We start from the raw sequence: 19,437 nt of genomic DNA, 5'->3' as shown, positions 1-19,437 counted from the left end.
GTGGGATGGGTCCTGCCAGATACAGGAAAGCAGCTAGAGGCAGCTTTAGTTCCAACAAACATCCAAATTCCCTCTAAAAATATCATCTCCTGGGAAGGAGAGCATTTTCCAGCTCCTCTCCCATCAGGGCATGTCACAGGCACAGTAGAGAGGGGACATGGGGGACCAATGCTCAGCCTAACCCAGGGCTAGCAGGTAGCACAAACCCTGTGACCACCAGGTAACAACCAGCGACCCAGCTTTGTATCCACAGGGTCTGAGTTGTGTGGCTGTCTGGGACCCCCAAATCCTGCATGAAGAGATAGAGGTCCCTGCAAAGGCAGCTGCAATGTGGCAGCAAGCCTAGGCACCAGGCAGGGCTCAGCCCTGGCCCCACCAGCCCCCAGTACCCGCATCCACTGCCTTACCCATCCACGCTCTGAATGGGACTGCTGGTGGAGATGGGGCTGGCAGTGGTAAAGGAGTTGCTGAATGTGCCATTCCTGGTGGGCACCTCTGGGCCTCCGGGCTGGGCAGTGGGCAGGGTTCCTCCTCTGCCTGTTGTGGCCGTGCGGGCCACAGACTCCACATAGCTCCTGGGCTCTGCAACAACAGAGAAGGGAAAATGTAAGAGTCCACAGCTTGCACAGGAGGAGTGCCACACCCTTCCCAGTACCCCCATTTCAGCCAGTGAAGGTGCTTGGGCTCAGCTCCTCCAGCGACACAGTTCCCACATCACTCTTTGCCCAGGGGTTGTGCAAAACCACATCTGGCTCATCTGGGCCTTTAGGTTGCTCCCGGGGATGTCCAAGATCCCAGCTAGGGCACAGGGAGGGGGGTTCTGACCACTTCCCCAAAGGACCACAGCCCCTTCCAATGCCACAGCTCCTCCACCCTGCTCTGAGTCAGTGTCCCTCTCCACACGGGATGCCACACAGCACACGTCGTGTTCCCTGCTCATCCCCAGCCCCTAAAATTAGAGCCAGGGACTCTGCCCAGCCTGCGCTGACTCATGCGGGACTGACGACGATCCCATTCAGTCCCTGCCCTGCGTGGCCCACCTCTGCCAGCCTCTCCAGCAGCAGACCAGAGAGCAGCTCCAGTTATTTCCACTGCAGCATCCAACATTCTCACACTCTCAGCTCACCCTGAAACCAGAGCCCACAAGCACCACCGAGAAGAGCAATTTTCCTTTGGAGCTGCCGAGCTGTCTTGTGCCAAGAGCAGCACGCAAGGCTGGCCATCACCAACCACAGCAGCCATCAGGCCCAGTCCTCCCTGTCCCCTCTGCTTCCCACTCCATCCAGACTGCTCCTCATGCCTACCACCTCCCCTCTGCCAAAGAGGCTGAAGCTGCAGCCCCATCTGCCCCACACCTGTGTCACACCTCAGCTGGTAAGCACCACCAGCTGCCTCCACGCTCGGGCACAACATCTTAAGGGAGACCTGATGGCATCAAACACTATGGGCTGGGCATCCTTGCAGGTCCCTGGCTCCAGACTGGCTGTGCCCGAGGCAGCTCCATGGTAGTAATTAGCATGACAAGCATTATTACTATTAGTCGTTAACAGCCAGGCTCCAGCTAAGCCTATCTGCTGACCTCCAACACCAATGCACAGCTCCAAGCTCAGTGCCAGACCAGGGGGTTGCGAAGAAAAGGACCTGTCACAGGACCCCCTCCTTTCCTCACGGCATCTCTATGCCCTATCTACCTGCAGACAGGACAGGAGGAGTCCACTCTTGGGCTCATCTCCCTGCCCAGCCCTGCTCAACCATCGCAGGGACGATCTGAGCCAAAACCAGACCGAGGACAAGCATCTGAGGCAGGACATGTGGCTCTGAGTGGTGGGGCTGGGGCAGTGCTCAGGACGGTGCCCAGGGCAGCTGCAGCAAACTCCTTGCAGCTTAGGTAATTAAATTAAATTTATGGGTACTTACTTCCCCCTCCCAGTTCCCCACTCCAACTAAAATTAGCCAGACAGTACATATGAGTCAGCCTGCAAGAGGTTAAGACCAAACGCCTTTAAAAGTGCCAGCCCTTCCTGCAAAGATGGGAGCTGAAGTGAAGCAGAGCCCGGGGGCTCAGGGAGAGGGCGCAGCACATGTGCCACAGTGAGGTGTGTGACCACTTGGTTCAGTACAGGGGGGGAAAAAAAAAGAAAGGAAGTTTCAGGCAGGATTTTTTCAGTTGAAAAATCTGATATTGCCTCCTGGTGTTTTCTTGGAAGAGGCTCCAGAGACTGGGAAATGGTGGGAGCATAGAAAAGCTGAGTCACAGAGTGGTGAGCAGCTGCTTGGGAATCCCAAGTCAGAGCAGAGTTGTGCTCTGGGCAGAAATTCTCAGCACTGAGACTGGACCAGGCTCTTAAAGCTTTCTTAGAGTTGGCAACCAGGCCCTGAGCTCCTGTGTCCAGTTCTGGGCTCCTCAATTCAAGAGATGTTGAGATGCTGGAACTTGTCCAGAGAAGGGCAACAAAGCTGGTGAAAGGCCTGGAACACAAACCCTAGGAGGAGAGGCTGAGTGAGCTGGGGGTGTGCAGCTTGCAGAAGAGGAGGCTCAGGGCAGACCTCATTGCTGTCTGCAGCTACCTGAAGGGAGGCTGTAGCCAGGTGGGGTTGGGCTCTTCTGCCAGGCAAGCAGCAACAGAAGAAGGGGACACAGTCTCAAGCTGTGCCAGGGGAGATCTAGGCTGGATGTTAGGAGGAAGTTGTTGGCAGAGAGAGTGACTGGCATCGGAATGGGCTGCCCAGGGAGGTGGTGGAGTCTCTGTTCCTGGAGATGTTCAAGCAAAGCCTGGCTGAGGCACTTAGTGCCATGGTCTGGCTGACTGGCCAGGGCTGGGTGCTAGGTTGGACTGGATGAGCTTGGAGGTCTCTTCCAATCTGGCTGATTCTATGATTCTATGCATTGAGAGAGCAGACCCCAAGTTCCAGGCACAGCCCAGCCATGCAGGATGGGATCTGCCAAGCAGAGCTTGGAGAGTCAGGGATCCTCCTGTGGTGTATGGTTGGGTGTAGAGAGTGCTAAGCTACAGCTGTAAGTCAAAGCACTGGTCCCTTCTCAGGGCTGAAGATTCAACCCCTCCCAAAAGCATCATGTTATCCGAGAGGATGAAGCAGGGAAAGAGGCTGTTGGTGGCCACTAAGCCTGGCCACACAGGGTCACCAGACATCTTTGCTCTGGGTCAACCATCATGCAAGTGGCTGGTGTGCCACAGCAACAGAAAAACAGAGCAGCCTGAGCTCAAAGGGTTTGGTGGAAAGGAAAGGAGAGACAACGTTTGGGTCTGTGGAGGCTTAAAGCTTACAGGAATGGTAAAGCCAGGGAGGACTTAGGAGGGAAATGTCTGGTTTGGGGCCAGTTTCAATTCCTCTGATGTACTCAACAAGCCATAGCTGAAAAACCAGCTCTGGAAGCAGAACATTTTCTTCAGGCAAACTCTTTCTCCAGTATGTTACACAACGTTCATGTTTAGGGCATGTGCACTGAGGAACTCCCAGGGAGAAATGCTGATGGTTTCCAGGTCCACGAGAAGCACTGCAAACTCTCCAAGAAGAAAATGCTCTCCTCAAAACTCATCTTGAGCACACAGCTCCCCAGCCTGGCCTTGGGGGGGGCAAGGTTTCATGAAAGAAGAAAGCAAACCCAGCCAGCAGGCAGCACTGGAGGGCATCACAGCCACTCCCCGAAGCCTCCGCTCCCTCAGGAGACATGCCACCCGGAGCCGCGGTGCCTCCTCCCTCACACAGCCGCTCTGGAGCTCACATCCCAGCTCAGCCCCATGCTTGGCATCCTCAGAGAGGCTCACCCCAGGAAGGGGAGAGGTAGGGGGAAATCTGGGCAGCCTCCCAGTCGGTGGAGGATACACACCGGCTGCCGGCACTGTGCTGCTGCCCAGCTGGCTAAGCCAGCAGCCTGCCAGTGGCCTCTGTGCCTGCTGACCTTTTGTGCTGCACTTTGGTTTATTTTCAATTGGAAAGGCAACAGCAAAGCCAGAAAGGGAGGGCAGGGGCCCAAAACCAGGGCTGATGCTCCCAGCCCCCCCATCAGGCTCATCCAAATCCGGACACAGCATGCCTACAGCTCTGGTGTGTGACGGGTGAGGATGCCATGCACCACCAAACTGCTCTGAGCTCCCATGGACGATCACCACCCAATGTAACAGACCTCCACGTCCAATTTGGACACTGAGGAACTCAATCACGACACCAGGCACAATGCTCCCCTCCTCAAATGGAAGCAGAACAGGCAGGACTCAGGCTCCTGCACCCTGGAGGCCAATGCAAGGGAAGGATGCTGTCACAGAAAGCCAGAGCCTTCTCGAAACAATGGTTCTGACAGTGGGGATGAGTAGGGGAGAGAGAAAAACACAGAAAGAAAAGCCTTCCTTACCTTCTTCAGCATCACCACCTGCCTCCCCTTCTAGCTCTGAGATGCAGGGGCAGGGGAGCAACAGAAGTGGGAAGAGGAGGAAGAAAGGAGGTGTGAGACAGAAAAGAGAGAGAAATGAGTTAAGCAGCTTTGCCTTGCTCAGGCAGGGGCACACAGCCTCAGATACACTCATGGTTCACCTTGGCATCCCAAAGATGATGCTCAAAATCAAGGAGACTGGTTTCAGATGAGGAAGGGGGAACAGCCTGACAGGAGCCACCACAAACAGCTGCTCCAAGATGTTCAGCAAGCATCAAAAAAAGTAGCACCAATAAAAGGATCCTGCCCAGAGAGCTCAGCCAGACCATCCTCCTTGCTGGGCTCAGCTGGCTTCTGGGGGGGGTATACCCAGCCCTGAAATGGCTCAGGAAGGGGCCCAGGGTGCTGAGCAGCGAGGTCTGTTTTGGCTGGCTGCTCTGGGACGTGTCCTCAGGACAGCAAGGCCTTTGGACCCGCAGACAGCCCTCCAGGAAGGAGAGAGACACAGATACTGTCCCAGCTGATAGGCTCAGCTCATAGAGAGAGAAGTCGTGGAGAGACTGAGGGGAGGAAGAATAAGGAGCTGGCCCAGGTGGCAGGAGCCTGGGCTTTTCCAGCCTCCACCACTGAAGACCCTGCTGGGCTGAGGCCCACCCAGGGCAGCATCACCATCCCCACACTCTCACACACCAGGCTCCAGAAGAGAGGCAGAAGTGCCTTTTCCAGACAGAGGACCCGTCCATGAGTACCCTCATGGATGCTCCCCACCCACAAACCACCTGCAGCCCCTGTGCCCTCACTCACCTCCCACAGGATGCAGCAGGATCTCAGCTGGGTTGTGGGGTTTCAGCCCCAGTGCTGAAAGTGGGGTCTTGGCCAGGCCAGGAGGAGAACGCACTGTCGGCACAGGGGACACAGAAGGCTTAGAGGTGAAGCTTCAGAAAGGCTGCAGCTGTCACTGCCCAAGGGTTCAGAGCCCATGATCCATCCCACCTACCAGCTAGGGGCTGCTCGGAAGAGCAGATGCCCTCACAAGAAACAACAGCCCAGGGAAGGGCACCAATTCCCCTACCTGCGAGAGGGCAAAGGGCAGGAGGCATGTGGGGACAAGCAGACTGTGCCATCACAGGGCTGGCTGGATGATGGGGGCAATTCCTGCTACAGCAAGCCCAGATTCCACCTCCCAGCACTGTCCCCATGAGAGAATGGTCCCACTATAGGCATGAAGCCCCTGAGTAAGAAGCCATCCCCTCAGACCAGCTTTCACCCTCTGCTGATCTCCAGATCTGGCTGAGCTGGGACTAGGCTGTCCTGGAGCAGCTCCTGAGCCCCGCAAAAGGAAGTGGAACTGCCAAAGAAAAGCCCTGCCCTCCAGACCAGCAAACTGGGCAAGTGAGGATGTTCATGCATAGCATGAACAAGGGGGTGGCAATGCACACATGAGCTCTGCACCTCTGATCCCATGCTCACATACCAGCAGAAGCTGCACATGTACGCATGGCTATGGCATGGATGCACTGGCACTGCAGGGTGACAGGGTTTCACAGGGCAGAGTGGACCTGCCTGAGCCAACTGTGCCTCCTCTCCTGCTCCCAGCTCTGACCCATCTCCTCAATGCTACATTTCCCTGAGGGTGACCTTCAGGTCCCATCTCCAGCAACAAGGACCAGAAGGCACATGACTCCCCCAGCTTTTGAACACCCCTGACTGGTGACAAGGGCATGGGGTCTACAGCAAGACCGGGAGGCAGCGGGTGGTGGGAGCTCTGGAGGAATGCCAGACCTTCACCCCCAAAGCCAGATTCCCCCAGCAGCCTGGGGCTGGAGCAGCTGAGCAGTCAAGTCCCTGGGAAACCAAGACAGCAACACCTTCCCTGCCAGGTGTTTGACTCCCCTAAACCTGGTTGGCTGCAAGCCACGATGTCAGCTTGATGTCAGCTTGTGCATCTGCTGGCTGATGGCAGGCTCCTCTGAGAGCCAGGAATTCCCCCGGGACCACCATGTCCCCACGCAGGGGAATCACTGCTTTATCTCCCCAGGGGGCACTCTGGCAAAGCCTGAAAGCTGCAGCTTCAAACTTCCCAGGCCTCCCCAACTGGCACTGGATAAGAAGCACTGCCTCTGGGCCATGGCCCCAGCTAGGCTGCTCCTGTCACCTCTGCAAATGACTCATCTCTAAAACAAGTTGCTGTCCCACTGCCAAGGAGCTGCTGCCCCTTCTCCAGGGCCAAGCTCTCTGGTCCCCCAGAACAACGGAGCCATTTCCAAGCTGCCAAACACCCCGGGGACACTCCCACACTCTGGTCACTGCATCCCATGAGCTAGAGCTCAAACCTCACTAAGATACAGGGGAGGAACAGCAACAGCCAGGGGGAATTGGTTCAAGCTTCATGGGCAGAGCTATGGCAGTCAGACAACTCTGCTGAGATCAAACGTGGCATCAGAGGGGGCTGCACCCAGGCTGAGCATCCTCAGCCCCAGACCATCCCTCAGCATGCAGACTACAAAAACGTTTGAGGGCAGGGGGGCTGCTGTCTTTTGGACGGGTTTCCCAGTTGACTGTCTGCTCCACTGCACTGCTCCAGTCCAAGTCCTGCTGGGTCGATGTGAGGCTGCTCGCTGGGGCTCGTTGCTACCACCAGTCACACAAACCCGGTCCACACAAACCCACAGTGAATGCAGAGTCAGAGTCAGAAAGGAGGCATGCTGTGCCAGGAGAGCAGAGACAGGTGGCATGCAAAGGGCTAGCATCTCCCAGTCTTCTCCCCCTCCTGCCTTGGAAATAGTGAGCAAGAAGTTGCACAACACTGGCGTTTGCCCCGAGTTCCCTCCAGGTCTTCAGTCCCTCCTACTTGTCTGCTACTGCAACCTCGTTACCCTTCTTGCCATGCTGGTAGGAAAGATGGGGAGGTGCAGGACAGGAGCGAGGTGGAAGAATGCTGTCTTTCAGACCCTGCCTCTCTTCTTATCCCACCTTGGGATCCCATCCAAGAAACATCCCAGTGAGTGGAGGGTAGGAAAAAAGACAACAAAAAGGTACTGAACATGGGATGCAGACAGCAGTGGGATGGTAATGGCAGTGTGGAGTGGTGGGACACAGAGAGGAGGAGGATGGAGAGGAGGAATGATTAACACTGCAGTGGGTGTCTGGAGCCCGGAGCTGTCTGACCTTTAGCAAATTTCTGGCTTGCCAAGAGCCACCCACCGAGCCCCTCCGCCTCCCGGAGCTGTAGCACTTACTGGGGTTGGAGTAAGGGGTTTGTGGTGAGACGGGGAAGGCCAGGATGGGGGGAGGAATCTCACCGCCGCCGGAGGGTGGGCTGGTGGGGGAGGCACCCTCCATCTCTTCAAAGGCTTCCTTGTAGCTATGGAGGTGAGGCTGGGGAGAGCAGGAGAAATGGTCAGTCCCACCTGTATGATGGGCACACAACCTCCAAGACACCCCAAGGAGGGACCAGAGGGGACAAAGGGAAGGCTTTTACCTCCTCCTGTTAACCACCATCATCGACCCCCAACCCTCCAGGACCCACAGGATGCTCAAAGTTTCATATGCCACTCTAAGGCTTCTCCCTCCCTGGAGACGTCCACTTTGGAACAGCCACCTCTCACCCAAGCACCATTCCTCATCCCACTCCAGCACACACCTCTTTGGGCCTCCCTCCAGGGTTGGCCGCGATGGTGCTGACCACCTCAGGCGAGAGGACTGTGGGGCTCCGCGGCGAGCTGGGCTCCGGCGAGCTCTTCTCATAGTGGCTATCGCTGGGGATCCGTTTACGGGCAGGGACAGTGCTCTCCTCCGGGGACTTCTCCCTGGGCTGCACCCCTGTTGGGCAAGCATAGGATGGAGAGATGAGTGAGGGGCTGCTAGCTGACATGGAGCCCAGCAGGAGATGCTCCAGAGCTCACGTGCCTCCCCAGGGCTCTGTGCCACAGGGGAGACTATGCCCAGCAGAGATGGCAGCTTCAGCACTCACCTAACCCTGACCGCCAGAGCAGCACCACTAGTTTTGAGCTGCAGTAGATATGCCCTATAGCAGTGGCTCACGAGCAAGCAATAAAGCAAGGCAAGGCTGTGGCTAGTAGCTGAACGTCCTCACTAGCCCTCCCAAGCACCATGAGACTTGGGTTTGGGGACATCACTGCCCAGCAGCGGGTGCAAGGGGCACCCGTGAGGAGCCCAACAAGCCCAGCCCCACAGAGCTGGAAGGGATCAGGACCTCCCAACAGCCTCACACCGGGAAAGGGCTGGGTCCCCCACCACCAGGGCAGACATGTGCCACAGTCATGCTCAGCAGCCACATTCAGCTGTGTCTCCCACAGCCAGATGCAGCTTCAATCACAGCAGCAGAAAACGCCTGTTTTGGTGAGTATCCAAGGCAGGAGTGCACCAGGTCAGAAAGACCGTGTTGCAGGGAACCCAAACAAATCACTGCTGATCTATTCCCAGCACAAAGTTTTCCTGAAGAGGAAGACTGGCATCTCTTCTCCATTTCCCCACAAATCTCCCTCCCAGACCCCAGGAAAAGCCACTAGAAGGGAGAGATCAAATCACCACAGCTTGTCCAGGCTGTCAGGGCCTGGCAGTCCCTGTGAGCTGGGATGAAGCCCAAGAATGGGGACAAAGCCAGCACAGGGCAGGAGGGTGTGAGAGTGCAGGGACGAGAGGTGTGACTCCAACTCTCCCAGCACCTACTGGGTCCAAAACACACTCTCTGCACCATCTCAACTGACAAAGAGGTTAATTAGGACTCACGGGCGATGGTGCGGGTTTGGAGCAGGGGAACCAGGCAGAGCATCACAGGCACCACTGAAAGCTCTGCAGGAGTCCTGCTTCTCCCTGGGCCCCACCTTTTGTGCAGAGCTGGGGTGCACTCATGCTCCCCTTGGCCAGCACACTGCAGGAGGGAAATAGAGGGAAAAAGGAGAAAGGGGAAAGAAAAGAAAAAAGAAAGAAAGAAAGAAAGAAAGAAAGAAAAAAAAAAAGGCTAGACATGCTCCAGGAAATGCACTTCTCAAACACCAACTCCTTTCCCACGGGCCGGCGGAGGAAAAGCAGCCGTCAGCTGCTCCCCCTGGCTCCCCGGGGCTCCGTGCGGGACCCACGCCTCACGCCCGCTGACCTCCTCAGCGCTCCGACACCCGCACAGAGCCCTCCCGGCCCTGGGGAAAGGGCTGGAAGCGCAGAGGGAGGCAGGCAGGTCGCCTGGGCGCATTTCTAGCTCGGCAGCGCAGCGAACGGCAGCAACAACGAAGCCGTGGCTCGGAGGGGCGAGGCGGCCGCGCTGCGAGGCGGGGGACGGGAGCCAGCGGGGCCGGCTCCAGCCGCGGAGGCGGCCTGGAAAATTCCACTAAGAGCAGCTTTGAAACTTAACTCCCGATCCCTTCTGCAGGTGCTCGCAGGCGTGGGGGACGGCCACTGAAAAGGGCTGCGGAGGGGACAAGGGGGCGGAGAGAGTCCCTGCAAAGCCGTCCCTGTGGCCGCCCTGTCGCCCTGCTCTGCGCTGCAGGGAAGTGAAGCACTTCAGGGAGATACTGAATGTTGGGCAAAAAAAAATAAAGCAAACTCTGGCGTTTTCTTTTTGTCTTTCCACTTTGTGCACTGCATGGTGCATGAGCATCGCCAGGAACACCTCCCCGGCTCCCCCCAGAGTGAGCTGCAGCCACCAAACGCTGCAGAGGCTGGGACTGACACCTCCAGTCCTGCTCGCCTGCCTTGCTCTGCATTCTCCGTGTGGGAAGCGCGAACGGCAGCTTGCTGCAGCCCAGTTAGCAGTGCATGTCACACATCTGCGGCGTGGGACTTCCTGCTCCACTCCTGGAGCCGCACAGCACCCAGCCCCAGGATGCTGGATCTGGCCCTTTGGGACACCCAGGAGCTCACCAAGCTTTGGCTGCTCCACTCCCCTGACAGAATGCGGCTGGGGCCGCAGGGAGGGGAGGCGAGGTGAAAAAAAGGGACTCATTGTTCAAGAGTGGAGAGTGGGAAACTTCATGGGCTGCCTGGAGCAAAAGCCTGGAGGAAACTCTGCTCTGAGCACGGCTCCCCCGACCCCTCGGGGGATTTATGGGCTGGAAACTATGCCTGAAAAACAAACTCTCCTTTCCCTCATTCGCTGTGCCCCCTTGGCAGACTTACAGCCTTCCTTAGCCAGAGTACCACTGCTGGCCCTCCAAGGATGCTCTGCATGGCTGCAGGAGGGAGGGGGTGCCCCTCATCACAAAGGGAGAACAGCAGCCTGCACCCTACTCCCCACCTTCGCCGCTACCACCTCTGGCACTACCCCCCCTTCTCCTGCCTATTTAACTCCTTAACCTGTCACAAACCTCTCCAAACAAGTCAAATTGTCAGGGGAAGGGGTTTAAATCCATGTGGTTTTGTGGCTGGGGAGCTGAGTTTCTGGGCCAAAACAGGAGGAAAAAAAAAGCTTTTTGGGCATGAGGTGCTGGAACTGTTGCCATATACCAGCTTCATCAGAGCCAAACTCAACCCATCCCACTGCATCTTCTGCTCCCCTCCTCTCAGGGCACTTCACTGATGTGGCCATCCATGTTTCACCCAGGGGCTCTCCACCGTCTGCAGAGAGATCCATGGGAGAAACCCCTGGGACTGAAGCAGACGAGACCCTTGCCAGGATGAGAAGCAGCTAAACCAGGGGACTGTAGAACTTCACCCCAGCCCTTGTCTCCTCAGGGGATGAGCCATGGCCCAGGAAAACCTCAGAGGGGATGGTCTAGATCTGAGCCAGCAATGAAAACAGCAGACAGCAGTGCCAAGTTTGGATGAGATGTAAAGCCAAGCATGGGCAGGGGAGTCTGTAACCAGAGTCAGGGGCTTCACCATCACCAGAGGAGGTGAAAGGGGTCCCTGATCATCACTCTTCTGAGAAAGGAGATCAAGCCTGGATGGGCAGAGTGTCTTGAGTTCCCTGCACTCCGCACCCATGCAACACACAGAGCACTCGGCATGCAGGGGTAGAAAGAGGGAGGGAAGGAAGGAGAAAAGAGAAGGGAAATGGAAGGAAGGATAAGAGGGGAGAAGAGGGATGAAAGGAGAAGGATAGTTGGGGAAGGGTGGAGGACAAAGGAGGCAGGTGAAATGAACAAACCAGAGGAGAAGGACCGTTGCTGGTTCAGAGGACGGGGGACTGTGGTGCTCTTTTTGAGGTCCCTGAGCCTGGCGTTGTATTCTGCCAGTGTACCAGGATGGGGAGTGTAAGGAAGGTGAGAATCACACAAGACACAGTGCCCCATAGGGAGAGGAAGGGGCAAGACAGGACAAATGTCACAAGATACAACAGGAAGACAGAAAGAGAAAACAAAAGAAAATATTAGATGGGCTTCAACATGTGAACTTAGAGTCCCAGGAAGCTCAGACTCATCTCAGAACTGCTTTCCCATCACCCAAATTGCCTGTCTCCAAGCACTGCTTAAACCCACGCGGGGAGCTCATGGTGACTTTGAGCCACGTGTGGCTTTGTGCAATGGCATAAATGCCCATGGCTGACTCCTTCAGGATGGCCAGGGCTGGGACAAGAAGGGTTGACCCAAGATGCACTGCTGGGAGATGATGAGGATGCAGAGAATGGCAGGATTGGCTCTTCTCTGCGGGGCAATGCTGCGGACACCAGCACTGCCCTGTCCCATCTCTTTCCCTCCAGCGGGAAACAGGAACAGTAGCGCTTCCCTGACGGGAATGGAGGAGGTGTTAGATGCTCCTCGTAGTTGTGCTGGGACACGCAGGCAATTTATAGCAGCGGGGAATGTAAACAAACCCATCTGCGCTCCACCATCCCCTTCGGCCGTCCCCTCCCAGCACTGGCTTTAGGACACCTCGTTCCTGCCGGAGGTCAGGCTGTCTGCAAGCACGGTCCCTGCCTCAGCGCAGACGCCCAGGCTCCAGCAGGGACATGTGGACACAAGCTGGAGACCATCCTTGGGACAACCTCTCCTCTCCTGGTAGCACAGCGGCTGCAGAGGGATGAGAGTGACCCCAGGCCAGCTTTGAGATCACGGCTGCAGGGAATGGCTTTTTTGGTAGGCACTGTTCAACAGCCATTTCCCACACACTGCAAATACTGCTCCTCCTCTTCTGAAGGCTTTCCTCCTTTGCACTTCATTTCTTCCACTCCATAGTTGGCAGGGAGGATCTGCTCCATCTAATACTCAGTCCAGACACACAGCATACTTTGGGCATCTGTGTGTCCCTGGGTTTGTTCAAACCCTCTGCACAACCCCTGGGCCCCTCTCTGGATCTGGCCTGGATCACTGAGGCTGAGTTCAGGTGGATGTAAACTGCCTCCAACATCTCTGTCACCTACCCTTGCCCCATTTCTGCTGCTGGCTCCCCTCCTGCCCTCCGCCCTGGTGCTGCAGTGACTCAGCCTCTATGCCTGGGAGGCTGGTGCTGTTGGATTTTTCCAGTCCAGCCTTTTCCCCCTCCCTCTAATGCCAGGCGAGTTTCTGGACTGAACACAGAGCTGGAAGGGATAGAGTTGCCAAGCCTCAGCATCACGAGCCAGCCCTCAGCCTGGCCACTGCCCCAGCCCCTTCCCAAATGTCACTCTGCTACTCAACAACTGCAGCCGAAGTGGTGGAGAACAAGGGCATCCACAGGGCCATGGCACTTCCTTCCTCGGAGGGTAGGATCCTCTGTGTCCCCAGAGACCCCGAGCCAGAGCCATGGGACAACAGAGAGTCAAAGGACACAGTTTCACCTCTGTGGCACAGGGCAAATGCCTTCACCCAACCATGGCACCACTACTCAGCGCTGCACCCAGCCAAGCGTTGCACCAAAACCCTCTGACAGGGCTGGGAAAAGCTTTCCCAGACTCTGACCATCGTTTTAAGGCCAGGTCAAGCTTCAAACCACCTAGGGTGAAACTGGCTGGGCCACTGGGGCAGAAAGGCTACTGCCAGCCTGCACGCCCTCCCCCTGCTCTAGCTGTACCCCAGCTGACTGGGTAGGAGGTCAGAGCACCAAGCCCAGTGTGCTGGGGGGGAAAACAAGGGCTGAAATCAGGGAGGAGCCCAGATACATGAAACACTAGGCAAGTGTTCTGCTGAGGCCTTACACCAGAGCATCAAGTCCAGGCAAGGAGACCATCGTGTCCAAAAGGTGGGGTCCAGGATGGACACCCGCAGCTAGAGATGAAAACATCTTCCCAAACTGCACCACATTCTCCCCCAAAGGAAGAAATCCCCTCAGCACTCAGCAAGTGGCCCTGCTTGAGGGACAGACCAGTTCCACAGCCCAAAGAGGTGAGGGGCACAAACCCCTCAGCCATCCCTTCTCACCACTGGGTGATGCTGCTACAGACGGCGAGCTGCAAGAGGGAGTCTTGGCAAAGGAGAGCAGCACAGACTGGTCCCCTGCCCAGCCTGCCCCCACGGCGGGTGGCTCAGTCCCACGCCTGAATGCAACACATACAAGGAATCACCACATCTGCCCTTCCCGGTGCCACTATGCATCCCACCCCTGTGGGCTCTGGTTTCTCGAGGCCCCCATTTTCCCAATGAATCAAAATGTCCTACCTGCCACCCTGTGGGCCACCAGGCCCTCCAGATTCAAGGGCTCTTCTGCCGACCTCGACAGGTCTTCATAGCTCTCTGGTCCCTTGGGGGGCATCTGGGTTTGTGCTGGGATGGTGGGGGAAGGCGGAGAGGAGACAAGGAGCTGCTGAGACCCTGCAGGGCTGTAGGAGGTGCTGGGGGGGGAGATGCCCATCGGCGCTCCGGCTGAGGCATGGCTGTAGCTCCTTGGCTCCGGCACCGGGGCTGACTGGTAGCTGTAGGGCAAGTAAGTTTCCCGGTACTCATGCACCCCATAGTCCGGCTCCCTGGGAGAATAGGCTTTGCCCGCGGGCTCAGAGACCACGGGGCTCACGGAAGTGCCAAAGGACCTCGGCTGGACCACCTGCGGAGTCGGCCGGGCATAGACACCGGCAATGGGCTGGGCCGAGAGGGAGGAGAGCAGGGATCCTGCCGGCTTGTCCTGTCGGGAGGCGGCCGGCACACTCTGCGCCTTGTGGATGGCAGGCGCCAGGTCCAGCATGAGGACGTCGAGGGCCTCGATGGACTGCTCAATCTCCTGGCGGGAAGGCGTCCGGGGAAACTCCGGCATGCTGTGGCTGTGCGGGGGCACCAGCTGTAGCGGGCTGGGCTGGGGGCTGCAACTGGAGACACTGGGGCTGTGGCTCTCCATGCCACCTTCCTGTAGCCGTGAAGGTGGCCGACTCCCTCCTTGCTGCTGCCAGGAATTCAAGCCCCTCTGCACGGCCTCTCGGCTGCTGGTACTGCGAGCTGGGGCCTGGGGCAGCGCTGGATTCGCATCATACTTGGCTGTGTCCATCGCTGGGAAGGACCGGGAGTGATAGGTGCCAGGGGGGTCGTAGCCGTACAGGTAGGGCTGGGAACTGGGCAGCGGCTGAGGTTGGAGCCAGCCTGGGGCGTGTGAGCCAGGCGGACGCTGTGGGTAGCCAGACAGATGGTCCTGAGCAGATGCTGAGGGCCGCAGGGAAGGCAGCGAGTCGCGGACGTGGTGGCCTGTGAGAGTGTTCTGGTTGTTGTAGGGGTAGCCGCCATTGGAGAGCAGCTCACCATCATACAGCCCCTCCTTCAGCAGCTTCTCGGTCCCGTTGCAGCTCGAAGGCCCGTTGGGCAGCGAGGAGAGGCTTCCCACCCGGGGCGCTTCCTGGTAGCCAGCCTCGCTTGCGGTGGTGGTGCCATCCAAGGACGAGAGCGTGCCCAGGCTGCCCACACTGTGCCCATCCTGGTTGGGCAGATCATCATCCAATATATCCGTCTCCCGCTCAGCCACCAGCGCCGCAGCATTCCCGTTAACGTGCACCTGAGCTGGCACCACGTGGCGGCCCGGCATGGCGGCCAGGCGTGGCGGTACGGGGCCAGGCAGGTGGTTGTGCATGGGGGGCACGCTCTCCAAGCCGAAGCCGACAAGGAGACGATCCAGCTCCCGCTTCTCCTCAGGGCTCAGCACTGCCTGCCCAGCGGGCACCCCGGGCACCCCCGGCTCATCGGTCCGGTCAGTCTTGGTGGAGGCAGTGGAGTTGCCCGAGTCACTGCTCACCGAGAGCGTGTGCTCAACGTGGTTGGGCGCTGCGGGGAGCGGGAGGCGGGCAGAGTTGATGGCACCAGTGCTGCCGTGGAGGGAGTCTTTCTTCTTCACTTTAGCGTAGAGGCTCCCGTCCAGGGGCCCTTGCGTGTGCCCAACCTCTGCAAGGGGAGAAACGAACACGAGATCCCAGATCAATTCCTGGCTCTCTGCAAAGAGCTAATGGGTCCCATTAGCCGTTGGTTTCGATCTCTTCCGTGCCGCTGGAACACTTAACAACCAGCATCGCAGTCTCCTCGGCACCCTCCGCAATCCCACGGGCACCACCATGCAGAGACGCTGGAGCCAGACTCCCACCCCAGCCTCATGCTCCCACAGTCCCACATCCTGCACACCGTCCTGCCCTGCCCTGCAAGCATCGCCTGCTCCACTGGGATTAACCAAATATACCACTCTGCTTCCAGGCATCATTTCTGGCAAACACTCTCCATGGCTGGCGAGGGCCTGGTTACCCATGCAGAATGCCATCACTGCTCCGCAAGGCTCAGCTGGTCCTGAAGGGCCACAAGGCACCGGGGAGAGCAGGGAAGATGCACCGTGGGCTGTAGAAGGATGGGCGGAGGCAGTCAGGATCTGGCCTCATAGCTCTGCTTGTCTCCAACTGTATGGATGGACTCAGCCCACGGACGAAAGGCCATGGACCCATCTTACTTCTCCCTGCCTGCTCTCCTCCCAGATGATGCAGTTACTGCCAGTCACCTCTCCTTGACATTTTGTCTCTGGCTACACGCAGGCTCCGATGCTTTCTGTCCTTCCCCTTCTCTCTCTCAGGCCAGGTGGACCTGCCCCAGACCTCCCCTCACAGCCAGACATTTCCCCAAAGCTCCCGCACAGGCAGTGTCCAAGCCCAAACATGCAGTATCTCCCCCCCCGGGCGGGGGGGCACCCAGCAACCTGGTGTCATGATTCAAGACCAGTGCAAGCAGTCAGCTTTGCTCTGCAGCCCCAAAATGCTGGAGGGCAGCCAAAGCACAGCAGCATCCCCACCCTCACCTCAGCGCCCCAGCTCTGACTCCCCCAGCTTCCACCAGCCCCAACACCACAAGCAGCTGTGCCCTTTAAACCTTTCCAACCCGGGAAGTGAGATTTTGGGAGCACAGAGGGATCCCAGCAAGTGACATGGCAATGGGGATGGCCCCCAGGCAGTGCGTGCCCCCACTGGAGCACACACAGCACCGGCCGGGCAGCAGACTCTTGTTTTTCCAGCTCCCTGCTGAGGTTTCCTGGAAGGGTTCGGAGCTGCATTAAACACTTTCTTTTGGAGGAAAAAATGACTCTTCCCTGGCAGGGGGCCAGGTGGCTGACTCAGGGACGGAAGACGGCTCTAATGCGATAGTGTGAAATCAGAGAGCTCCTATCTGCGAGCAAAACACTCCAGAGAGCCAACCTCGAGCCAGGGCAGCTTAACCAGTCCCACGCCACCGCACCCCAGCGGCTCCCGTGCCACCGACTGCCCTTGGCGTGAAGCAGAGAGAAGTAATACCCATCACAAGCCCTACCAAGGCCCTCTCCTCACTGCCCACTTTCCACTCCCAAATCCCTGCCAGCAGCATCCCAAGGAGGTAGTCAAGATCCAAAGGGCCACCTTGGATTAAAGGTATTCTAGGATCGCACAAGGCCACTCGGTGCTGGGGTCCAAAATCTCTCCCAGAGACTCACAGCTCCTTCATCCAGTGTAGCCAGGAGCCAGCAGCATTTTCACTCCCCAACACCACTCATGCAAGGCAGAAAATCCTTTCCCGTGAAGGGTGCAAAGGCAAAAATATCATGTCCAGGGCAGCAGCAACACCAGAGAGGCTGAGGGACCACCTGGAGATGGGGGAAAAACCCAGCCCTACTGTCTGATGGCAGCAACGGGTGTCAGCCAGTCCCAGGAAACGAGGGCAAGACCCAGGATGGGGACTCTGATAAACAGGGGAAGGGAAGAGAAAGGGAAAGGGAATAAACAAATATAAATGGAAGCACGTGGCAGCAAGGGATAAAAGAGCTGGGAAAGGCTGCACCTAGCCCTTAGGCTGGACACCATCCCATAGCGGGGAGAAACTTCTAAAAAGCAGGAGCACATCACTGTTCTTGTGTCTCACCTTGCCCAGACTCTCCGAGCCAGGCACAGACATGGGGGCGGGGGTCCAGTGGTCCCCACCCCAAAAGTACCAGGGCAAGAAGCAAGGAAGGGAGTGACACCTCCACCACCAGCCGAGGCAGTCCCGTGGCTACCCTGCCCCACATCTGACTGCCTCATCCCCATGTATCCTGAGCTCTGACATCAAGAGCTAAATCCTGCTTATTCCTTGCCACTCACAGGCCCCTCCAGCACCCCGGGCCATGCTACTGCTCCTGTGAGTGCCTACTGCTGCTCACCTGAGAAGCTGTTGAATAACATTAAGAAAAAAGAGCAGGGTCAGGGGGCACAGGGCACAAGGCACAGGCTAAGCTGAAGCAATCATCCCCAAAGCAGCAGGGCCCCAGGGCCTCATTTGCGAAGTGTTTGCAACTTCCAGCAAGGTCAGATTTCATCCCTGAAGGTCAGAACAGCTCCAGCCTGGCAGACTGTGCCATCCCAGCGTGGGTTGGGTTTGCCCAGATCTCAGCCCCAGACGCAGCTCTGCTCCAGACCTATCTGCTCCAGCTGTATCAAAGGCAGCTTGGCAAAGTGCTAAGCCCAGCCTAGTTCTACTCCTGGTGCCAGGGTCGCCATCCCAGGAGGGCAGTGCCCTCTCCAGCACCCTGCAGCTACACCTAGGAGGAAAGAATGATCCAGAGCACAGGTGAAGATGGGAACAGGGGTCAGCTTCTATCCCCAGAATCCCAGCCACCTGCCTCACACCCAGTGGGGTGCACCACACAGCATCACGCACCTGCACAAATCCTGCCTGGAACTTTGCACCAGTGCAGAGGGTTAGGCTCTGGCACCACCGTGTCTCCCCTAGTTCTGCCCCTCAGTAGCATACCACCTGCTGCCTCCACTCCCCACCACCCAGAGCCTTGGCCCCAGAGCATTTCAGGAGCATCGACCAGCAGGGAAGATCCTGGGGTCCTGGGATCCTTTAAAGGATGAAAGAGAAAGCTGAGTCCCATGGAGAATAGCTCAGCCCCCCAGGTCTGCTTTCGTCCTGTGCCCAGATATAATGGCAAGAAGTAAGCAAAGCCTCTGAGCTGTGGGTCACCACAGCCATGAATTCTGAGCCCACTTCCAGCCCTTTTCCCCATCTCGTCCAGCTCAAAGAAAAGCAAAGTCAGAACTTACCAAAAGGGATGGGGGAGAAAAGATCCCAGGTGAAGAAAAGGAGCGGGCAGCAAAATCCCTTTCCTTTGCCCCCTGCAGCATCAGCGCCTTCCAGGGGGACCTGATGTGGTGGCCGCTCAAACGGCGTCTGCAGCCAGTTCCGTGTGCCCGTCCAGGACAGGAGCTGACGGGCCGGAGCTGGCTTGGGTTGGCGTTTGTCCCTTTGGCTTTGCTTTCCCTCTCGAGGAGGGAGCTACTCCCTTCCCAGCGCCGTGTCCCACGGGGCCAGCAAGAGGGGCACCCCGACGGCAGCAGGGCACCGTAGGGGCTGGGATACGGAGTACCCCCTGGACACAGGGCACCCCCAGGACGAAGGCGCCAGGGGGGAGGATGGAGGGGGGAGGATGGAGGAGAGGAAGGCGGCAGAGGCAGGAGATGGGTTGGAGGCGAGGAGGTGCGGGTGTGCTCCCCTCCGTCCTAGACCACACAGGGATGAGCGGGAGGGGAAGGGGAGAGGCCGAGGAGGTGGCTGGGGGCCGCCCAAGCCTAAGCCCCAGCCCGCGTTAACCCTAGAGAACTCCGGGGAGGGCGAGAGCCGCGGAGGGAGGACAGCCGGACAGACAGCTCCTAGCTATGAATATTAACTACTTCCTCCGCAGGCAGCGCTGCGCTGCGTTAACTGTTTCCTAGGCAC

General features: G+C 57.8%; 1 protein-coding gene across 7 annotated transcripts in view; it reads right to left on the bottom strand.

The window, feature by feature from the left end:
* Positions 1-19,437, bottom strand: part of TNS1 (tensin 1) — a 62,563-nt gene that overhangs the window by 12,026 nt on the left and 31,100 nt on the right. For 3 of the 7 annotated variants that reach the window (XM_064165517.1, XM_064165493.1, XM_064165499.1), the window contains 5 exons: positions 13,921-15,618; positions 8,034-8,212; positions 7,630-7,768; positions 5,195-5,287; positions 408-582 (listed from right to left, as the gene is read on the bottom strand). In XM_064165517.1, coding sequence (XP_064021587.1) covers positions 408-582; positions 5,195-5,287; positions 7,630-7,768; positions 8,034-8,212; positions 13,921-15,618 — 2,284 coding nt within the window. The remainder of the gene's footprint in view (positions 1-407; positions 583-5,194; positions 5,288-7,629; positions 7,769-8,033; positions 8,213-13,920; positions 15,619-19,437) is intronic. The other 4 variants (XM_064165506.1, XM_064165527.1, XM_064165534.1 and 1 more) reach the window with 3 other exon arrangements.

This window comes from Pogoniulus pusillus, chromosome 2 (assembly GCF_015220805.1).
Source record: "Pogoniulus pusillus isolate bPogPus1 chromosome 2, bPogPus1.pri, whole genome shotgun sequence".
In the NCBI taxonomy this organism is placed as follows: domain Eukaryota; kingdom Metazoa; phylum Chordata; class Aves; order Piciformes; family Lybiidae; genus Pogoniulus; species Pogoniulus pusillus.
Note: the sequence above shows the minus strand (reverse complement) of the source record. Positions and strands in the feature narration are given on the sequence as shown.